This window comes from Schistocerca nitens, chromosome 5 (assembly GCF_023898315.1).
Source record: "Schistocerca nitens isolate TAMUIC-IGC-003100 chromosome 5, iqSchNite1.1, whole genome shotgun sequence".
NCBI lineage: Eukaryota > Metazoa > Arthropoda > Insecta > Orthoptera > Acrididae > Schistocerca > Schistocerca nitens.
Window position 1 is genome coordinate 323,737,277 of NC_064618.1, and position 15,098 is coordinate 323,752,374.

General features: G+C 38.9%; 1 protein-coding gene across 4 annotated transcripts in view; it reads right to left on the bottom strand.

Moving 5' to 3' along the window:
* LOC126260249 (kinesin-like protein KIF21A) overlaps positions 1-15,098 on the bottom strand; it is a 532,099-nt gene that overhangs the window by 99,556 nt on the left and 417,445 nt on the right. For all 4 annotated transcript variants that reach the window (XM_049957568.1, XM_049957567.1, XM_049957569.1 and 1 more), the window contains 2 exons: positions 13,184-13,330; positions 10,901-11,064 (listed from right to left, as the gene is read on the bottom strand). In XM_049957568.1, the coding sequence (XP_049813525.1) occupies positions 10,901-11,064; positions 13,184-13,330 (311 nt within the window). The remainder of the gene's footprint in view (positions 1-10,900; positions 11,065-13,183; positions 13,331-15,098) is intronic.

Consider the following 15,098-nt stretch of genomic DNA (forward strand, 5'->3'; position numbering starts at 1 on the left):
TTTGAAGATGAAGCTTTGGTAGTTGAGGTCATGGGCAGATTTAATTTGACAATTTCAGAAGCGTGGCATAGGGTGTGGTGGCACCAGTTTGGCCAAACGGAGAGGGGAATGGGTGTATTGGTGAGTGGGAAGAGACTTTCGTCCTGCTGCCAACAATGAGAATGCATCCTACATACCTTACTTTCTTTGAGTGTAACACATTTAAACTGCAATTCGTATGAATCTAAATGTTTTCCAATTGGTCTGATGCAGCCCACACGAATTCCTCTCCTGCACTAACTTCTTCATCTTAGACTAGCACTTGCTCCCTACATCCTCAATTATTTGTTGGATCTATTTCAACCTCTGTCTTCCCCTACAGTTTTTACCATCTACAGCTCCCTTTCGTACCATGGAGATTATTCCCTGGTGTCTTAACAGATGTCATATTATTCTGCCCATTCTTCTTGTCAATGTCTTCCATCTGTTCCTTTATTCACTGATGCTGTGGTGAATCTCCTCATTCCTTATACGTCTACCTAATTTTTCAACATCCTTCTATAGCCTTATATCTGAAACATTTCAATTCTGATCTGTTTCAGTTTTCCCGTTGTCCATGATTCACTACCATACAACACACTGCTCTGAATGTACAATTTCAGAAATTTCTTCCTCAAATTAAGGCCTATGTTTGATGCCAGTGGATTTCTCTTGGCCAGGAATGCCCTCTTTGCCTTGCTTCATCCATCATGGGCTGTTTTGCTTCCAAGCTGCAGAAGTCCTTAACTTGATGATCACCAATTTTGAGGTCAAGTTTCAGGCTATTCTCATTCTGCTTCCTATCGTTACTTTCATCTTTTCTTGGTTTACTCTCAATCTGTATTCTGTACTCATTAGACTGTTCATACCATTCAAAAGAACCTGTAATTCCTCTTCAGCTTCACTGAGAACAGCGATGTCATCAGTGAATCTTACCAATGGTAACCTTTCATGTTGAACTTCAACCCCACTCCTGAGCCTTTCTTGCTTTCCAGTCATTGCCTCTTCAATTTACAGATTGAACAGAATGGATGAAAGAATGCATCCCTCTCTTACAACTTTACCTTCATTGTAAGTCTTCCATATCTCTTGGTACTTGTATAAATTATATAATATCAGTCTTTCCCCCTCCCCCCCCCCCCCCCACACACCATCATCTAATAGAACCTCAATTTTCTTTTCCATTCTTCTATAAATTATTTTTGTCACCATCTTGGATACATGAGCTGTTATCTGACGGTGCAATAGTTTTCACACTTATCTGATTTTGTGAGCTTCAGAATTGGGTGGATGATATTGTCACATAGTGGAAGGTGTAAGTAGATGAATGGCGAACACTCACTTCACTTAACGAAGGTTTATTCAGCACTTGCACATACCAGAGCGCGGAGCGAACTGCCTCCGGCCAGAACACATACGGTATATATACAGCTACGGATCATTTCAGTACAATGATTCTTGTCATTTGTGGATACTTCTAGAATGTACTCGAACCGAATATAGAAATTAAAATTTTTCAGTTCAGGTGAGTTTTGAACTCATGACTTTCCATGCAACAATCTAGTATCATAACCACTACACTACGGCAGCTGTGCTAATCAGCTTCTTCTGCGAAGATATTTTCTTTGAAAGTGTGATAATATGTTGCCAGTCCCATATATTCTACACATCAACTTGGGTAGTCATTTGGTTGCCACTCTTCCCCCCACCCCCCACCACCTCCACACCCCACTCCCTATCTATCCCATCTACCTTCTTTGATTTTAAGTCTTACAAAGCTCTTTTAAACTCTACTTCTAATAGTGCACCCCTCTCTCATGACTACTGATTCCTCTTTCTTCTGTTATCATGTCATCAGACAACCTAGTTGGAAAGAGTACATTGTAGGCCTCTATGACGGGGAGGACTTGTCTGATGACACGATAAAAGTCCTCTCCTCTGTGTTTAACAGTGGAATTCCCATTGCACTCCTAATGTTGCCACCCTTGTTTTTTAATTACACTGAGGGCTGTTTCGAGTTTTCTACATGCCGAGTCAGTCCCTCCGACAATCATTTCTTCTTTGGTTTTTTGAAATTTTTCATGCAGCCATTTCACCTTATCTCCCTTGCACTTCTTATTTATTTCATTCCTAAGTGACTTGTGTATCTGTAATCCTGAATTTCCAGGAAAAAGTTTTGTACTTCCTTCTTACATCAGTCAATTGAAGTATTTCTTCTGTTATCCACGGTTTCGTGGCCGTTACCTTCCCTGTACCTGTATCTATCCATCCAACATCCGTGACTGTCCTTTTTAGAGATGTCCACTCCTCAAATGAACTGGCTACTCCAGCATTCATTGTCACACTACCAACATCCCTAGGAACTTCAAACACATCTCATCATTCCTCACTACTTCAGCATCTCACTTCCTTCTATATTTATTCTTCCGGATTCCTTCTACGTTACTTCTGACATTCCATGCTCCGACTCATAGAACATTATTCTGTCATTGGTTATACCATTTTTTCCTCACAGTCACCTACCCCTTGGCAGACCCTTCCCAGAGAACTGAAAGTAGGGGTAACCCAGAATCTTCTGCCAATGGAGAGGTCACCATGACACTTTTTCCAGTTACAGGCCACATGTCGCCTGAATACACATTATGTATGTCTTTAATGCGGTGGTCTCCATTGCCTTCTGCACCCTCATGTAGTTGATCATTCTTGTGCCTTTTAAGGGCTGTTTCCAATCCCACAGACAATAGAGTGCCCTGAACGTCTCTCTGTTTCTCTACCTTCTTTGACAAGGCCATTGGTAGTATGGGGTCCACATAAACTAAATTTATAAATGGACATATAATCAGCCATGCTATACATACCTACAGGAGACAAATTAATTCTAACAAAAGTACGTCTACACAGAACACTATGTATGACACACTACATGAAATACCAGGTTCAACAATGGTGATAAAGCAGCACTATTTTTATTCAAGTTTGGCAACAAATGAAGAAGCACATGATTAGCCCTAGGTGGTCAGATTTCCACCAGTTCAGCACTGCAGTTTTTGGTTTTGTTTTAGGATGGAAAAACAACTGAGATCTTAAGCCCCCATGTCATAACCTTAGAACAACGATAAATAAAAACCAAAGGTGACTGAACAGTAACCCCTATCACTGGAAGGAATGAGAGCTGAAACAAGAACTTCCCCTCGGAGAAAGGTCAACAAAATACACTGTAGAGAGGGTGGAGGCCCTAATCAACAATTAAATGTTCTTCACCATATTGCTAGAATGGGTAAAGAGTAAAACACTATCGAAAGCCCTGCACATCATTCGCTAAAAGGGCCAATAACTCAAGACGGTAACATATGCTGGAAGGTATTCAGTTAAAAAATGGGGATTCGGTCAGGTAATGATGAACCGTCAAAGGTTGACGACAATGAGCACACTGTAGTAGGGGATCACCACTTAAACGGCAATGGCTAAAAAGACAGTGTCGAATACACAATCTAGCTAAAATGATCTCCTCGCAACAAGAAGGCCAACAGGTCAGCCAAGCCATTGGGAGAGGTTTAATTCCCAAGAGCTTGTTTACGTGAAGAGAAGACCACTGGTGATGCCAAAGTGACACCATCTGCCGACAGATAGCAACATGGAGATTGTCCAAAGGAATGGAAGAGCTAGCAGGCCAAGGCAGGATGACTGCAGCCTTGGCAGCAACAGCAGCAGATGCCTCATTTCTCTTTAGATTGACGTGACCAGGAAACCACATGAACATGGTGGCCCCTTGATAGTGAGCAGGTGTAAGTTTTCTTGGTACCGCTGCACAAAGGGATGTACTGTATACAGTACACAGAGGCTCTGAAGGGCACAGAGAGAATCATAGCATATAACACCATCAAAAAGCCTGTTTTGTCTGATATGCTCGGTGGTCTGATAGAGGGTGAAGAGCTCTGCTGTAAAAACTGAGCAGTGTTCTGGAAGCCGATACCAAAAATGGTTGCTGCCAGTGACGAATGCACACCCGACACCACACTCAGTCTTAGAGACATCAGTGTACACGAAGATGCTATCGCTAAGTGGATGAAGGTCGAGAAACTTACAGCAATAGATCGAATTTGGAATAGTGTCTTTGGGAAGGGAATGAAGCCCAAGATGAACACATGACCCTTCACAAAGCCAAAACAGTGAAGGGTTCACACCCGGAACGTAGCACGTAGCATGAATTTAAGTTGCCAGAGCAGTAGCCGGAAGTGAACTCTGGAAAGTACATCTACATCTACATCTACATTTATACTCCGCAAGCCACCCAACGGTGTGTGGCGGAGGGCACTTTACGTGCCACTGTCATTACCTCATTTTCTGTTCCAGTCGTGTATGGTTCGCGGGAAGAACGACTGTTTGAAAGCCTCCGTGCGCGCTCGAATCTCTCTAATTTTACATTCATGATCTCCTCGGGAGGTATAAGTAGGGGGAAGCAATATATTCGATACCTCATCCAGAAACGCACCCTCTCGAAACCTGGCGAGCAAGCTACACCGCGATGCAGAGCGCCTCTCTTGCAGAGTCTGCCACTTGAGTTTGCTAAACATCTCCGTAACGCTATCGCGGTTACCAAATAACCCTGTGACAAAACGCGCCGCTCTTCTTTGGATCTTCTCTATCTCCTCCGTCAACCCGATCTGGTACGGATCCCACACTGTTGAGCAATACTCAAGTATAGGTCGAACGAGCGTCTCGTAAGCCACCTCCTTTGTTGATGGACTACATTTTCTAAGGACTCTCCCAATGAATCTCAACCTGGTACCCGCCTTACCAACAATTAATTTTATATGATCATTCCACTTCAAATCGTTCCGCACACATACTCCCAGATATTTTACAGAAGTAACAGCTACCAGTGTTTGTTCCGCTATCATATAATCATACAATAAAGGATCCTTCTTTCTATGTATTCGCAATACATTACATTTGTCTATGTTAAGGGTCAGTTGCCACTCCCTGCACCAAGTGCATATCCGCTCCAGATCTTCCTGCATTTCGCTACAATTTTCTAATCCTGAAACTTCTCTGTATACTACAGCATCATCCGCGAAAAGCCGCATGGAACTTCCGACACTATCTACTAGGTCATTTATATATATTGTGAAAAGCAATGGTCCCATAACACTCCCCTGTGGCACGCCAGAGGTTACTTAAACGTCTGTAGACGTCTCTCCATTGATAACAACATGCTGTGTTCTGTTTGCTAAAAACTCTTCAATCCAGCAAGACAGCTGGTCTGATATTCCGTAGGCTCTTACTTTGTTCATCAGGCGACAGTGCGGAACTGTATCGAACGCCTTCCGGAAGTCAAGGAAAATAGCATCTACCTGGGAGCCTGTATCTAATATTTTCTGGGTCTCATGAACAAATAAAGCGAGTTGGGTCTCACACGATCGCTGTTTCCGGAATCCATGTTGATTCCTACAGAGTAGATTCTGGGTTTCCAAAAATGACATGATACTCGAGCAAATAACGTGTTCTAAAATTCTACAACAGATCGATGTCAGGGATATAGGTACATAGTTTTGCGCATCTGCTCGACGACCCTTCCTGAAGACTGGGACTACCTGTGCTCTTTCCAATCACCTGGAACATTCCGTTCCTCTAGAGACTTGCGGTACACGGCTGTCACAAGGGGGGCAAGTTCTTTCGCGCAATCTGTGTAGAAACGAATTGGTATCCCGTCAGGTCCAGTGGACTTTCCTCTGTTGAGTGATTCCAGTTGCTTTTCTATTCCTTGGACACTTATTTTGACGTCAGCCATTTTTTCGTTTGTGCGAGGATTTAGAGAAGGAACTGCAGTGCGGTCTTCCTCTGTGAAACGGCTTTGGAAAAAGGTGTTTAGTATTTCAGCTTTACGCGTGTCATCCTCTGTTTCAATGCCATCATCATCCCGGAGTGTCTGTATATGCTGTTTCGAACCACTTACTGATTTAACGTAAGACCAGAACTTCCTAGGATTTTCTGTTAAGTCGGTAACAGGGTGTGCCCCATACTGGCAGTCAAGGGAGTCACGGAAAAAGGTGGCATAGGATGGGTGGATGGGCATGAAGGACAAATGGCATGTGTATCCACTGAGGACAACATCATGCTGGTATGACAGTGGTAGTTTGGCAGCTTCTGCATAATGACTCCCAACCAGGCTAGTGTAAGAGGTGCCAGTGGCCAAACAGATTCCAAAATGGCGGATTGTATTAAGGCAGCACAAGATGGATGGTCATGCAGATGAATAAACCAAACATCCTACTCTAGTTTTGAATGGACAAGGGATCAGTATAAACAGAGGAGTGTGGAACAATCTGCACCTCAAAAAGTCCCGCTTAGGACATGGAGGACACTGAAGGACTGGGTACAGCGTGCAGCGAGGTAAGACACATGGGAGGAGCAAGGAAGTTTCCTATTAAGCATGAGCCCCAGGAATGTTGGTAGTTTCAGCAAATGGAACAGCAACAGGTCCAAGTTATAAAGACAGTGGAAGAAAGGCATTGCGTCATCAGAAATTCATACAAACGGTTTTGTTAGTGGAAAAATGAAACCCATTGTTGATAACCCATGAGCAAAAATGATTAAGACATTGCCGAAGATGCTACTCAAGGAGACAGGTCTGTGGAGAACTGCAATAGACCACAAAGTCATTGACGAAAAGGGAGCCAGAGATTCAGTTTGATTATGCTGTAAGAAAAGTAACCTGATAATGGATGCAAACCATAGGCTAACTGCTAACAAATGTGGATCTACATATATAATCTGCAAACCACCATGAGATGCATGGCAGAGGATATATCTCATTGTACCAGTTATTAGGGTCCATTCACGTATGGAGCACAGGAAGAATGACTGTTTAGACACCTCTGTGTTTGCAGTAATTATTCTAATCTTATCCTCATGATCCCCATGCGAGCGAAACATAGTAGGTTTAGTACATTCTTAGAGTAATCATTTAAATCCGGTTCTTGAAACTTTTTTAATAGGGTTTATCACGATAGTTTACATCTATCTTCAAGAGTCTTCCAGTTCAGTTCCTTCAGTATCTCTGTGACACTCTCCCACAGAGTAAACAATCTATGTACCGCTCTGAAATCTTATGAAGATCTGTCTGAATATTTATGCAGCTTCTTTCAGGTAGTGCTTCATTACACGTAACTGCGACAGTTCCAAAAAGCCTGATTTCACTATTAACGTGTCTGCAAGATCATTAATACACAACATGAACAGCAAGGGTCCCAATACACTTCCCTGGGGCACATCCATAGTTACTTCTACATCTGACAATAACACACTATCAAACATGACATGCTGTATCCTCCCTACCAAATAGTCCTCAATGCAGTGACAAATTTCACTTGTTACCCCATGTGATCATACTATTGACAATAAGCATAGGTGTAGCACCAAGTCAAATGCTTCACAAGCTGCGACATCGTCGCGAAAAAACAGTGACCCGTATATGTAATAAGTTTCCTTTAATTTACGTCTATGGTCACAAACTTTTTGTTAACAGATTACCGGTTTCGGTCCTTATTGATCATCATCAGATCTGCAGCAAAAATGGGAAAAACATAAACACGCTCGCGAAGTGAATGCACCTTAAGAACAATACATAGACCATAATGAAATGTAGTACTGACAAAATCCACATTTAAATATGAAGAGGCATACCTGTTTCATAAAAACAAAGTCCTAATGTATTGCAGCCATAGTGGCACTGTCAAATGTTAAATGCGGAATCAGCACCACCATTGTCAAATACATATAAATAACATCACATGCACGAGTCATGTTGTCAGTAGTACTATTATTTAAAACAAGCTGCTGTACATTAGCCACAAGATGTTTGTGTTGTAAGTTCACCAGATGTCGCTAATGTCGGCATACACTAGTTTTCAATAATTAATTGAAACAGCGAAAGTAAAAGGGGATACAATAGTTGAAGTCTGTAATAAGCTTATAATGCATAAAAGGCATTACAGTAATAAAAAGCAATAAAAAGAAGAACATGACAAAAGTAATATTGTTAAAAAGTAGAACAGTTAAAAAATAGAGCTTGGCGTGTGCTCTAGTGCCAATATTCTAGATAATGACATAAATATTAAACACCATTGATAGTGTACCAGGTAATATTAAACAACCATAAAACAAATCGCTAAAGGAGCCACAAATGAAAGAAAACATAATGCTGCAGATAATCTGCACCCTCTGTTAGCACTAATGCCAGAATTCTGCACAGGCGGGAAGTGGTTGGAGGAACGTGACCGGCAGAGGGCCCCTCTTACCCTGCAGTACTCCATTGCAAGAAAAGAATAATAAAATTCCGTAACAGTGAATGATCCACATTATCTGATTAATGTAGTCAATGAAATTAAATGCTTTTCAGAAATCAAGAATGCTGCATCTACCTGCATGCCTTGATGCAAATTTTTCAGTAAGTCAAGTGAGAAAAGTACGAGTTGGTTTTCACATGATTGATGTTTTCAAAATCCATGGTGGTTGGCACTGACATCATTCTGTTCAAGATACCTCATTATGTTTGAGCTCAGAATATGTTCCAAGATTCTACAACAAACTGATGTCTTGACATATTGGATGGTAGTTTTGTGGATCACTTCTACTACCTTTCTTGTAGAAGGGTGTGACCTGTGCCTCTTTCAAAGAAGTGGGCATGGTTTTTTGTTTGAGGGATCTATGACAGATTATAGTTAGAAGAGGGACTAACTCAACCACAAATTCAGCATAGAATCTGGCCGGGATTCCATCGGGACCTGGAGCTCTGTTCAGTTTTAACGATTTCAGCTGTTTCTCAACACCACTGACACTAACACTTGTTTCATTCATTCTTTACATTGATACAAGGATTAAACTGGTGCAATTCTCCTGGATTTTCCTTTGTAACGGAACTTTTGAAAATGGAGTTAAGCATTTCGGTTTTTGCTTAGCTACCCTCAATTTCAGTTTCTGTCTCATTCACTGGGGACTGGCCATTAACTTTGGTGCCACTAACAACGAGAATTTCTTTGGGTACTGTGAAAGATCACTTGACAATATTCTGCTATGGTAGTCGCTGAAGACATCATGCAATGCTCTCTTGACAGCCAAATGTTTTTCTTTCAGCATCTCTCTATCTATAGCCCTACACTTTTTTTACACCTATTTCACAGTAATTTCTGTTTCTTTATAAGTTTCTTTACAGTGGCTGTATACCTTGGAGGTTCCCTCCCATTATTAACTGTTCACTGGGTGCATATCTATCCAGTGCATGGTCGACTACTCTTTTGAACTTGAGCCGGAGTTCTACTACATGCACCTGTCCTGTGCTGAAAGTTTCAACTTCGTCTCTGAGATATGACAATACTGATTTTTTATCTAGTTTACAGAACATATATATCTCTCTATCTATAGCCCTACACTTTTTTTACACCTATTTCACAGTAATTTCTGTTTCTTTATAAGTTTCTTTACAGTGGCTGTATACCTTGGAGGTTCCCTCCCATTATTAACTGTTCACTGGGTGCATATCTATCCAGTGCATGGTCGACTACTCTTTTGAACTTGAGCCGGAGTTCTACTACATGCACCTGTCCTGTGCTGAAAGTTTCAACTTCGTCTCTGAGATATGACAATACTGATTTTTTATCTAGTTTACAGAACATATATATCTTCTGCTCGATTTAGCTGTCCTTTGTTGCCACAACCACATCATGCTCATTGATACCAGTTTCAGTGTGGACATCTTCAAAGAAGTCAGGTCTATTTGTTGCCATTAGATCCAATATGTTTCCATCATCTGTAACATTCCTAACTATCCGCTCTAAGTAGTTCAGAGAAGGCATTTAGTGAAGTTCTGCAGGATGTCTCATCACATCCACAACTAACAAAACTGTATTTTTTCAGATTAATTGTAGGATGATTAAAGTCTCCACCTATGATTACAGTATGGCTGAAATTTATATACTAGTGAACTGAAGTTTTCTCGAAAGTTTTCAGTTACATCAGGAGAAGAGTCTGCTGGGCGATAGAAGGATCCAATTATCATTTTATGCCCACCTCTAATATTGAGTCTTGCCCAAATAATCCCACATGCAGGTTTAATTTCTACCTCGGTGGATTTGAGTTTCTTGTCTATTGCGAAAAATACACCACTTCCATTTCCCATTTGCCTATCCTTTCAATATAAACTTACAGTTTCCACTACAATCTCACTGTTATCAATTTCATCACCCACAACACAATCAGGTAGCATTAAATTTGTGTTGTGCAGTGGTCATAATGTTTAAGCTCATCAATGTGTGTAAAATAATGTTTATCATTTACATCTTAGGTATATCAGTGTAAAAGCAACAACTGAATAAGCACCAAAAAAATTATATAAAATAATAAATCTTGCAAAACTACACAAATCATGAGCAGATATGATATAAAGCCTTACACACATACACATACAAACACACAAACTATTTATGTTACCACTGAGTGAAATTCTTTGGGTTAGGAAGCACTTTTTAAACAGTATGTCACACTTCACCGCCCAGAATTTTGCTGTATAGTTAACAGTTGTCTTTAATCGCACCTATATAAGCTGAAATGTATGGGATTCCTATGACAAGAATTGTTTGTGGATTCATTGTATTTTAATGAAAAGAAATTGCATAAGAGCTATCACCAATTTATCATGTATAGTGTTAATTCTGAAGCATTAACTGTCAGAAGATAAATTCATTATATTATCGTCCGAGTAATACAGCATTCAGATTCTGAACAGAATTATTACATGTGTAATTCAGTGATCAACACTATTACATGTGTAATTAAATGGTCAATAGGACTGTTGAAGGCACAGCTAGCCTTTAACTGAACTTACGTATCTGTAGGTGAGTTAGATCTTGTGGATGGTACAGAACTGTCTGTTGAGGCAGCTGTAGTTTGTCCATTACCCATCGTTGAACTGTACATATCCAAATCAAGACCATGAGTCCTCAAAACATGTTGCAGTAATTGTTCTTGTACACTATTTTCTTGTGCTTTCTGCAAATACAAAAATAATTAAATGGTAGGAGGTACAGTATGATTAATTAACATTTTTAATTTACATTTTTTTTTTCAAAAAAGTTATTAAAATTTTAATTATTTATTGCACATCACAGATATAGTGTACAATAACGATCAACACTACACTGAAAGAACAAAGATGATTGATTGGTTGATCATGTTCACATGCTCGTAAATTGTTTCTTCAAAATGAACAAGATTCCCCAAAAGGGGCATACTTTTTATTCCATATATTGCCTGCAAGTGTATAGGCCATTGTACTCTTTTCTCAACTGCAAAATAACTGCAGTAACTCTGTCAATAGGATAGTCCAGTACCTCTCTCTCTCTCAGTTCTGTACAGGTTGATTAAATGATTTACTTATTTATTTGCGGGAACAATTACAGAATCTCAATATACCCGACTTACTTATAAATAATTTGATGCAAATGATAATTATCTGCTTCTGTGATAATGTTATAAGATCACTTATTAATAAGATTCTCCTTTAAACCCAGATCAAAGGAGCTTTCCTTAAACTTTTTAGATAGTTGGGCAGGCTTTTATACAATCTGATTCCTAAGTGACAAATGCTGCTATCTACACCTTTTACATTATGTCTTGGCAGCAAGTAATCACAACTTCCCTGTGTTAGAAACATGTACACTTTTGGTTAAATTATTGTATTACTTACATTCTAAAATTAGGTGTGCTGCCTTAGAAATGTCTATTGATAGCAGCATATGTAATTTTTTACTCTCTGGCATCTCTATACATGACTCATTATATCCAAGACAGCACAGAACTTATTTTTAAAATAATAATAATAATAAAGATTAATGCATGATTTGTAAGCTGGCTGCAGTTCGTCCCCATGCTTCAATTTCACGCAATGCTCTCACACCGCTGAATTGACCATAAAGGACCAGATAATACAATTAGTTTGATGTGACAGCCTTGTCTGCCCTGTCTCACACCATATGACTTCCAAGGAAATTGTAGCTGATCTACTTGGCTTGAGAACTAAGACAGATGTAGCCATCAGATGCATTACTCTTATCATGCTGGTGAACATGTGATGAAAGATCTCATACTAATTTTACACACGCCATGAAATAAATGGTGCATTTAACACTTGTGAGATAATCAGAGCTGCTTTTTCGTTTTCTGTATCATTTATCATTAACACATATATTACAGACATTACAGTTTACAGAGAGTAAGGTGGTTAGGACAAGGAACAAAGTTGCTATCAATACAATAGTTTTGCATGGTAGGCATGAACAACAGTGATTATATACTGTGGGAGTTGTTTAACAAATTTATCACAGAACTTGTGATAGAATTTGAGACAATACGCAAATAAATAGCATACCTGATGACACATCTGATGATGCAGTGCAGATGGTTCAACATCACACTAGTCAACACTCCTAAAAGATCTCTGCCCATGAATATAATTCTTGTAGTATTCTATTACACAGCTGCAGTTGGTACATTCCAATGAACAATAAGAAAACAACATTTCATATGAGATATCAAACAAAAACTAAGTGCTTAGCAGTTGTTCTAGATTTGATAATCAAGTCATCTACAGTATGTTCTCACGCAAGTAGATTTGTCTAGGAACATGGACTTCATAAGACAAAAAAAGTAGATAAAGTGTTCATTAACAACAGATTTCAGAACAGTATTAAGGTTGCTAATCAGATCACTTTCTGATCACTGGTATGACAGACATCGAACTACAAACTAAGTTTGGGTACGGTGACAGAAGACCGTCAGGTACAAAAATGAGGAAATTAAAAGAAAATGAAATAAGGTTTAAGTTCCAATAGCAAAAAAGTAGATAGTTTGATAACTTCAAAGAATCAGATGAAATGGTAGGTGGATGATATCCGCAAAGGCAACTATTAGAGAATAATGAAAACAGAAAGGAAAATGATGTATTAATGGTTGACCAGATGCAGTTGAAATCAGAAGGAAGATGAGAGAAATGGCTACTGGATGTTATAAGCAAGGAGGTGGAGGGTAGGAAAGTTTCACTGAAGCCAGAAGAGAAACGACAAGTTTAACATTTGATACAACGAATATATTGCATTATTAAGGAACAAACCTCTTTCAGTTGGGCTTCCATCTCCTTCAGACAGAGTTCTTTCTGTGCTGCGGCATAACCTTGATTTATTGTCAGATTATATAACTTTTGTATTATATATTGTGCTTCTTCAACATTGTTCACACTCTGCATTAATGGTGCTATGTCCTGAAAAGAAAATAGTGTATCTGAAATATATTTTGTTAAGTACTAAAACATTTACTAACAATTCCAATTTGTGAATTTTGAGATTATTTATTTTTATTCTCATTCACGAAATAGATATGATCTTGCCTTCTGCCAGAATAAAACCAACAATATAAAATATCCCTAGAAAAATACACAAAAAGGTTGAATCAGAAAGCAATATTCATTAAAGGAGACTGAAGAAACTTCTATAAATTATTAAAGTCACCTTCATTAAAGGATGAAAAGAAGTACACAACACACAAGACCACTGATGTACCAAATCAAACTGTTCTCTGAAGGTTTACAAACCCAATACTCCAAATAACCAACAGAAGTAGCCAATCACAACGAAGAAGAACTACTTCACTATTAACACTGAAATTCATTGTCAATATGAAAGCCAATGAATAGGCTGACTCACAACTGGCTTCTGACCTGAGATATTTGTCAGAAAATGGTTCAAATGGCCATGAGCACTATGTGACTTAACTTCTGAGGTCATCAGTCCCCTAGAACTTAGAACTACTTAAACCTAACTAACCTAAGGACATCACACACAGCCATGCCCGAGGCAGGATTCGAACCTGCGACCGTAGCGGTCGCGCGGTTCCAGACTGTAGCGCCTAGATAGTATTGGTATTATGAACAGATGACATAATTATTTATTGGAAGAAGAAGGATACACCTGAATTACACATCTACACAGTGTCAAATACAATCCAATATGACTGACAATGAAACTCCGTTTTCACCACACCAAAAAAAATAAACATTTTTTTTAATATGGTGGACACCCTCCAACAAAAGTAAAACCATTGACAACCATTTCAATCACCCAATGCCGCAAGCTTTCAAGGTTTGGATACATTTTGGATATGGAGGACTTAAATTTTTTGGGACATACTGTAACGTTCCTTGGCAAACTCACGATATTAATGAACAAAAGTTTATTTGTTGTATATACCGTAATTACTGAATTTTGTATAAAAGACATTTGTTATTATCGTAATATTTTTTGTAGTAATATTCTCTCTGTATTTAGGATAGTAATTTTTCTATATTTATTATGTCATTGTGAAATGTGTCAGTATCGGTGATAACAGAGATGTGAAATTTAGCCAGAGGACAGTAATATTGTCAAATTACAAAGAAATGTTAATAGTCAGCAGTAGTATAAAAGAACCATGTACAGCGTATTCTTTGGTCTTCTCTGTGTAGAGCTGAATGCGAGAGGAAGCAGTGTCGAACTGATTTATGAATGGGTAGACTTCTTTTGTCTCTGTCTAGACTTAGCCGCCATTAGAGGAGGCGTTACAAATTAATGTGAGTTCAATTATTGTTTGATCTAAATATATCAGAATTTATCAGAAGTGTGTAGTATTATTAATGTAAATTAGCTTGCCCATGTCATCTATAAAATTTCTTTAAAGAATTTTCAGCATTTTTAGCGGTGTTGCTGGACTGTGCCGCGATCGATCGATTTGCAGCGGCGGCACATTTAAAAAATTGTTCCGCTAAAGAAAAAATCAACCAAACCCGTAAATCGGGAACAGATAGATAAAAATTAACAGTGAATTAAGAAATTGTTGTTCTTTTACAGTGATCCTGAGACTGATGAATTTTTAAACTAACTATACGTTTGTGCATTCGTAGGCGGATAGTTAATGTTAGTTAACATCGAAATTTAACAATTTTGGTTCTTTCAAATAACTTAAATGTATAGCGAAGTAGGTTTGATCAGTGATAA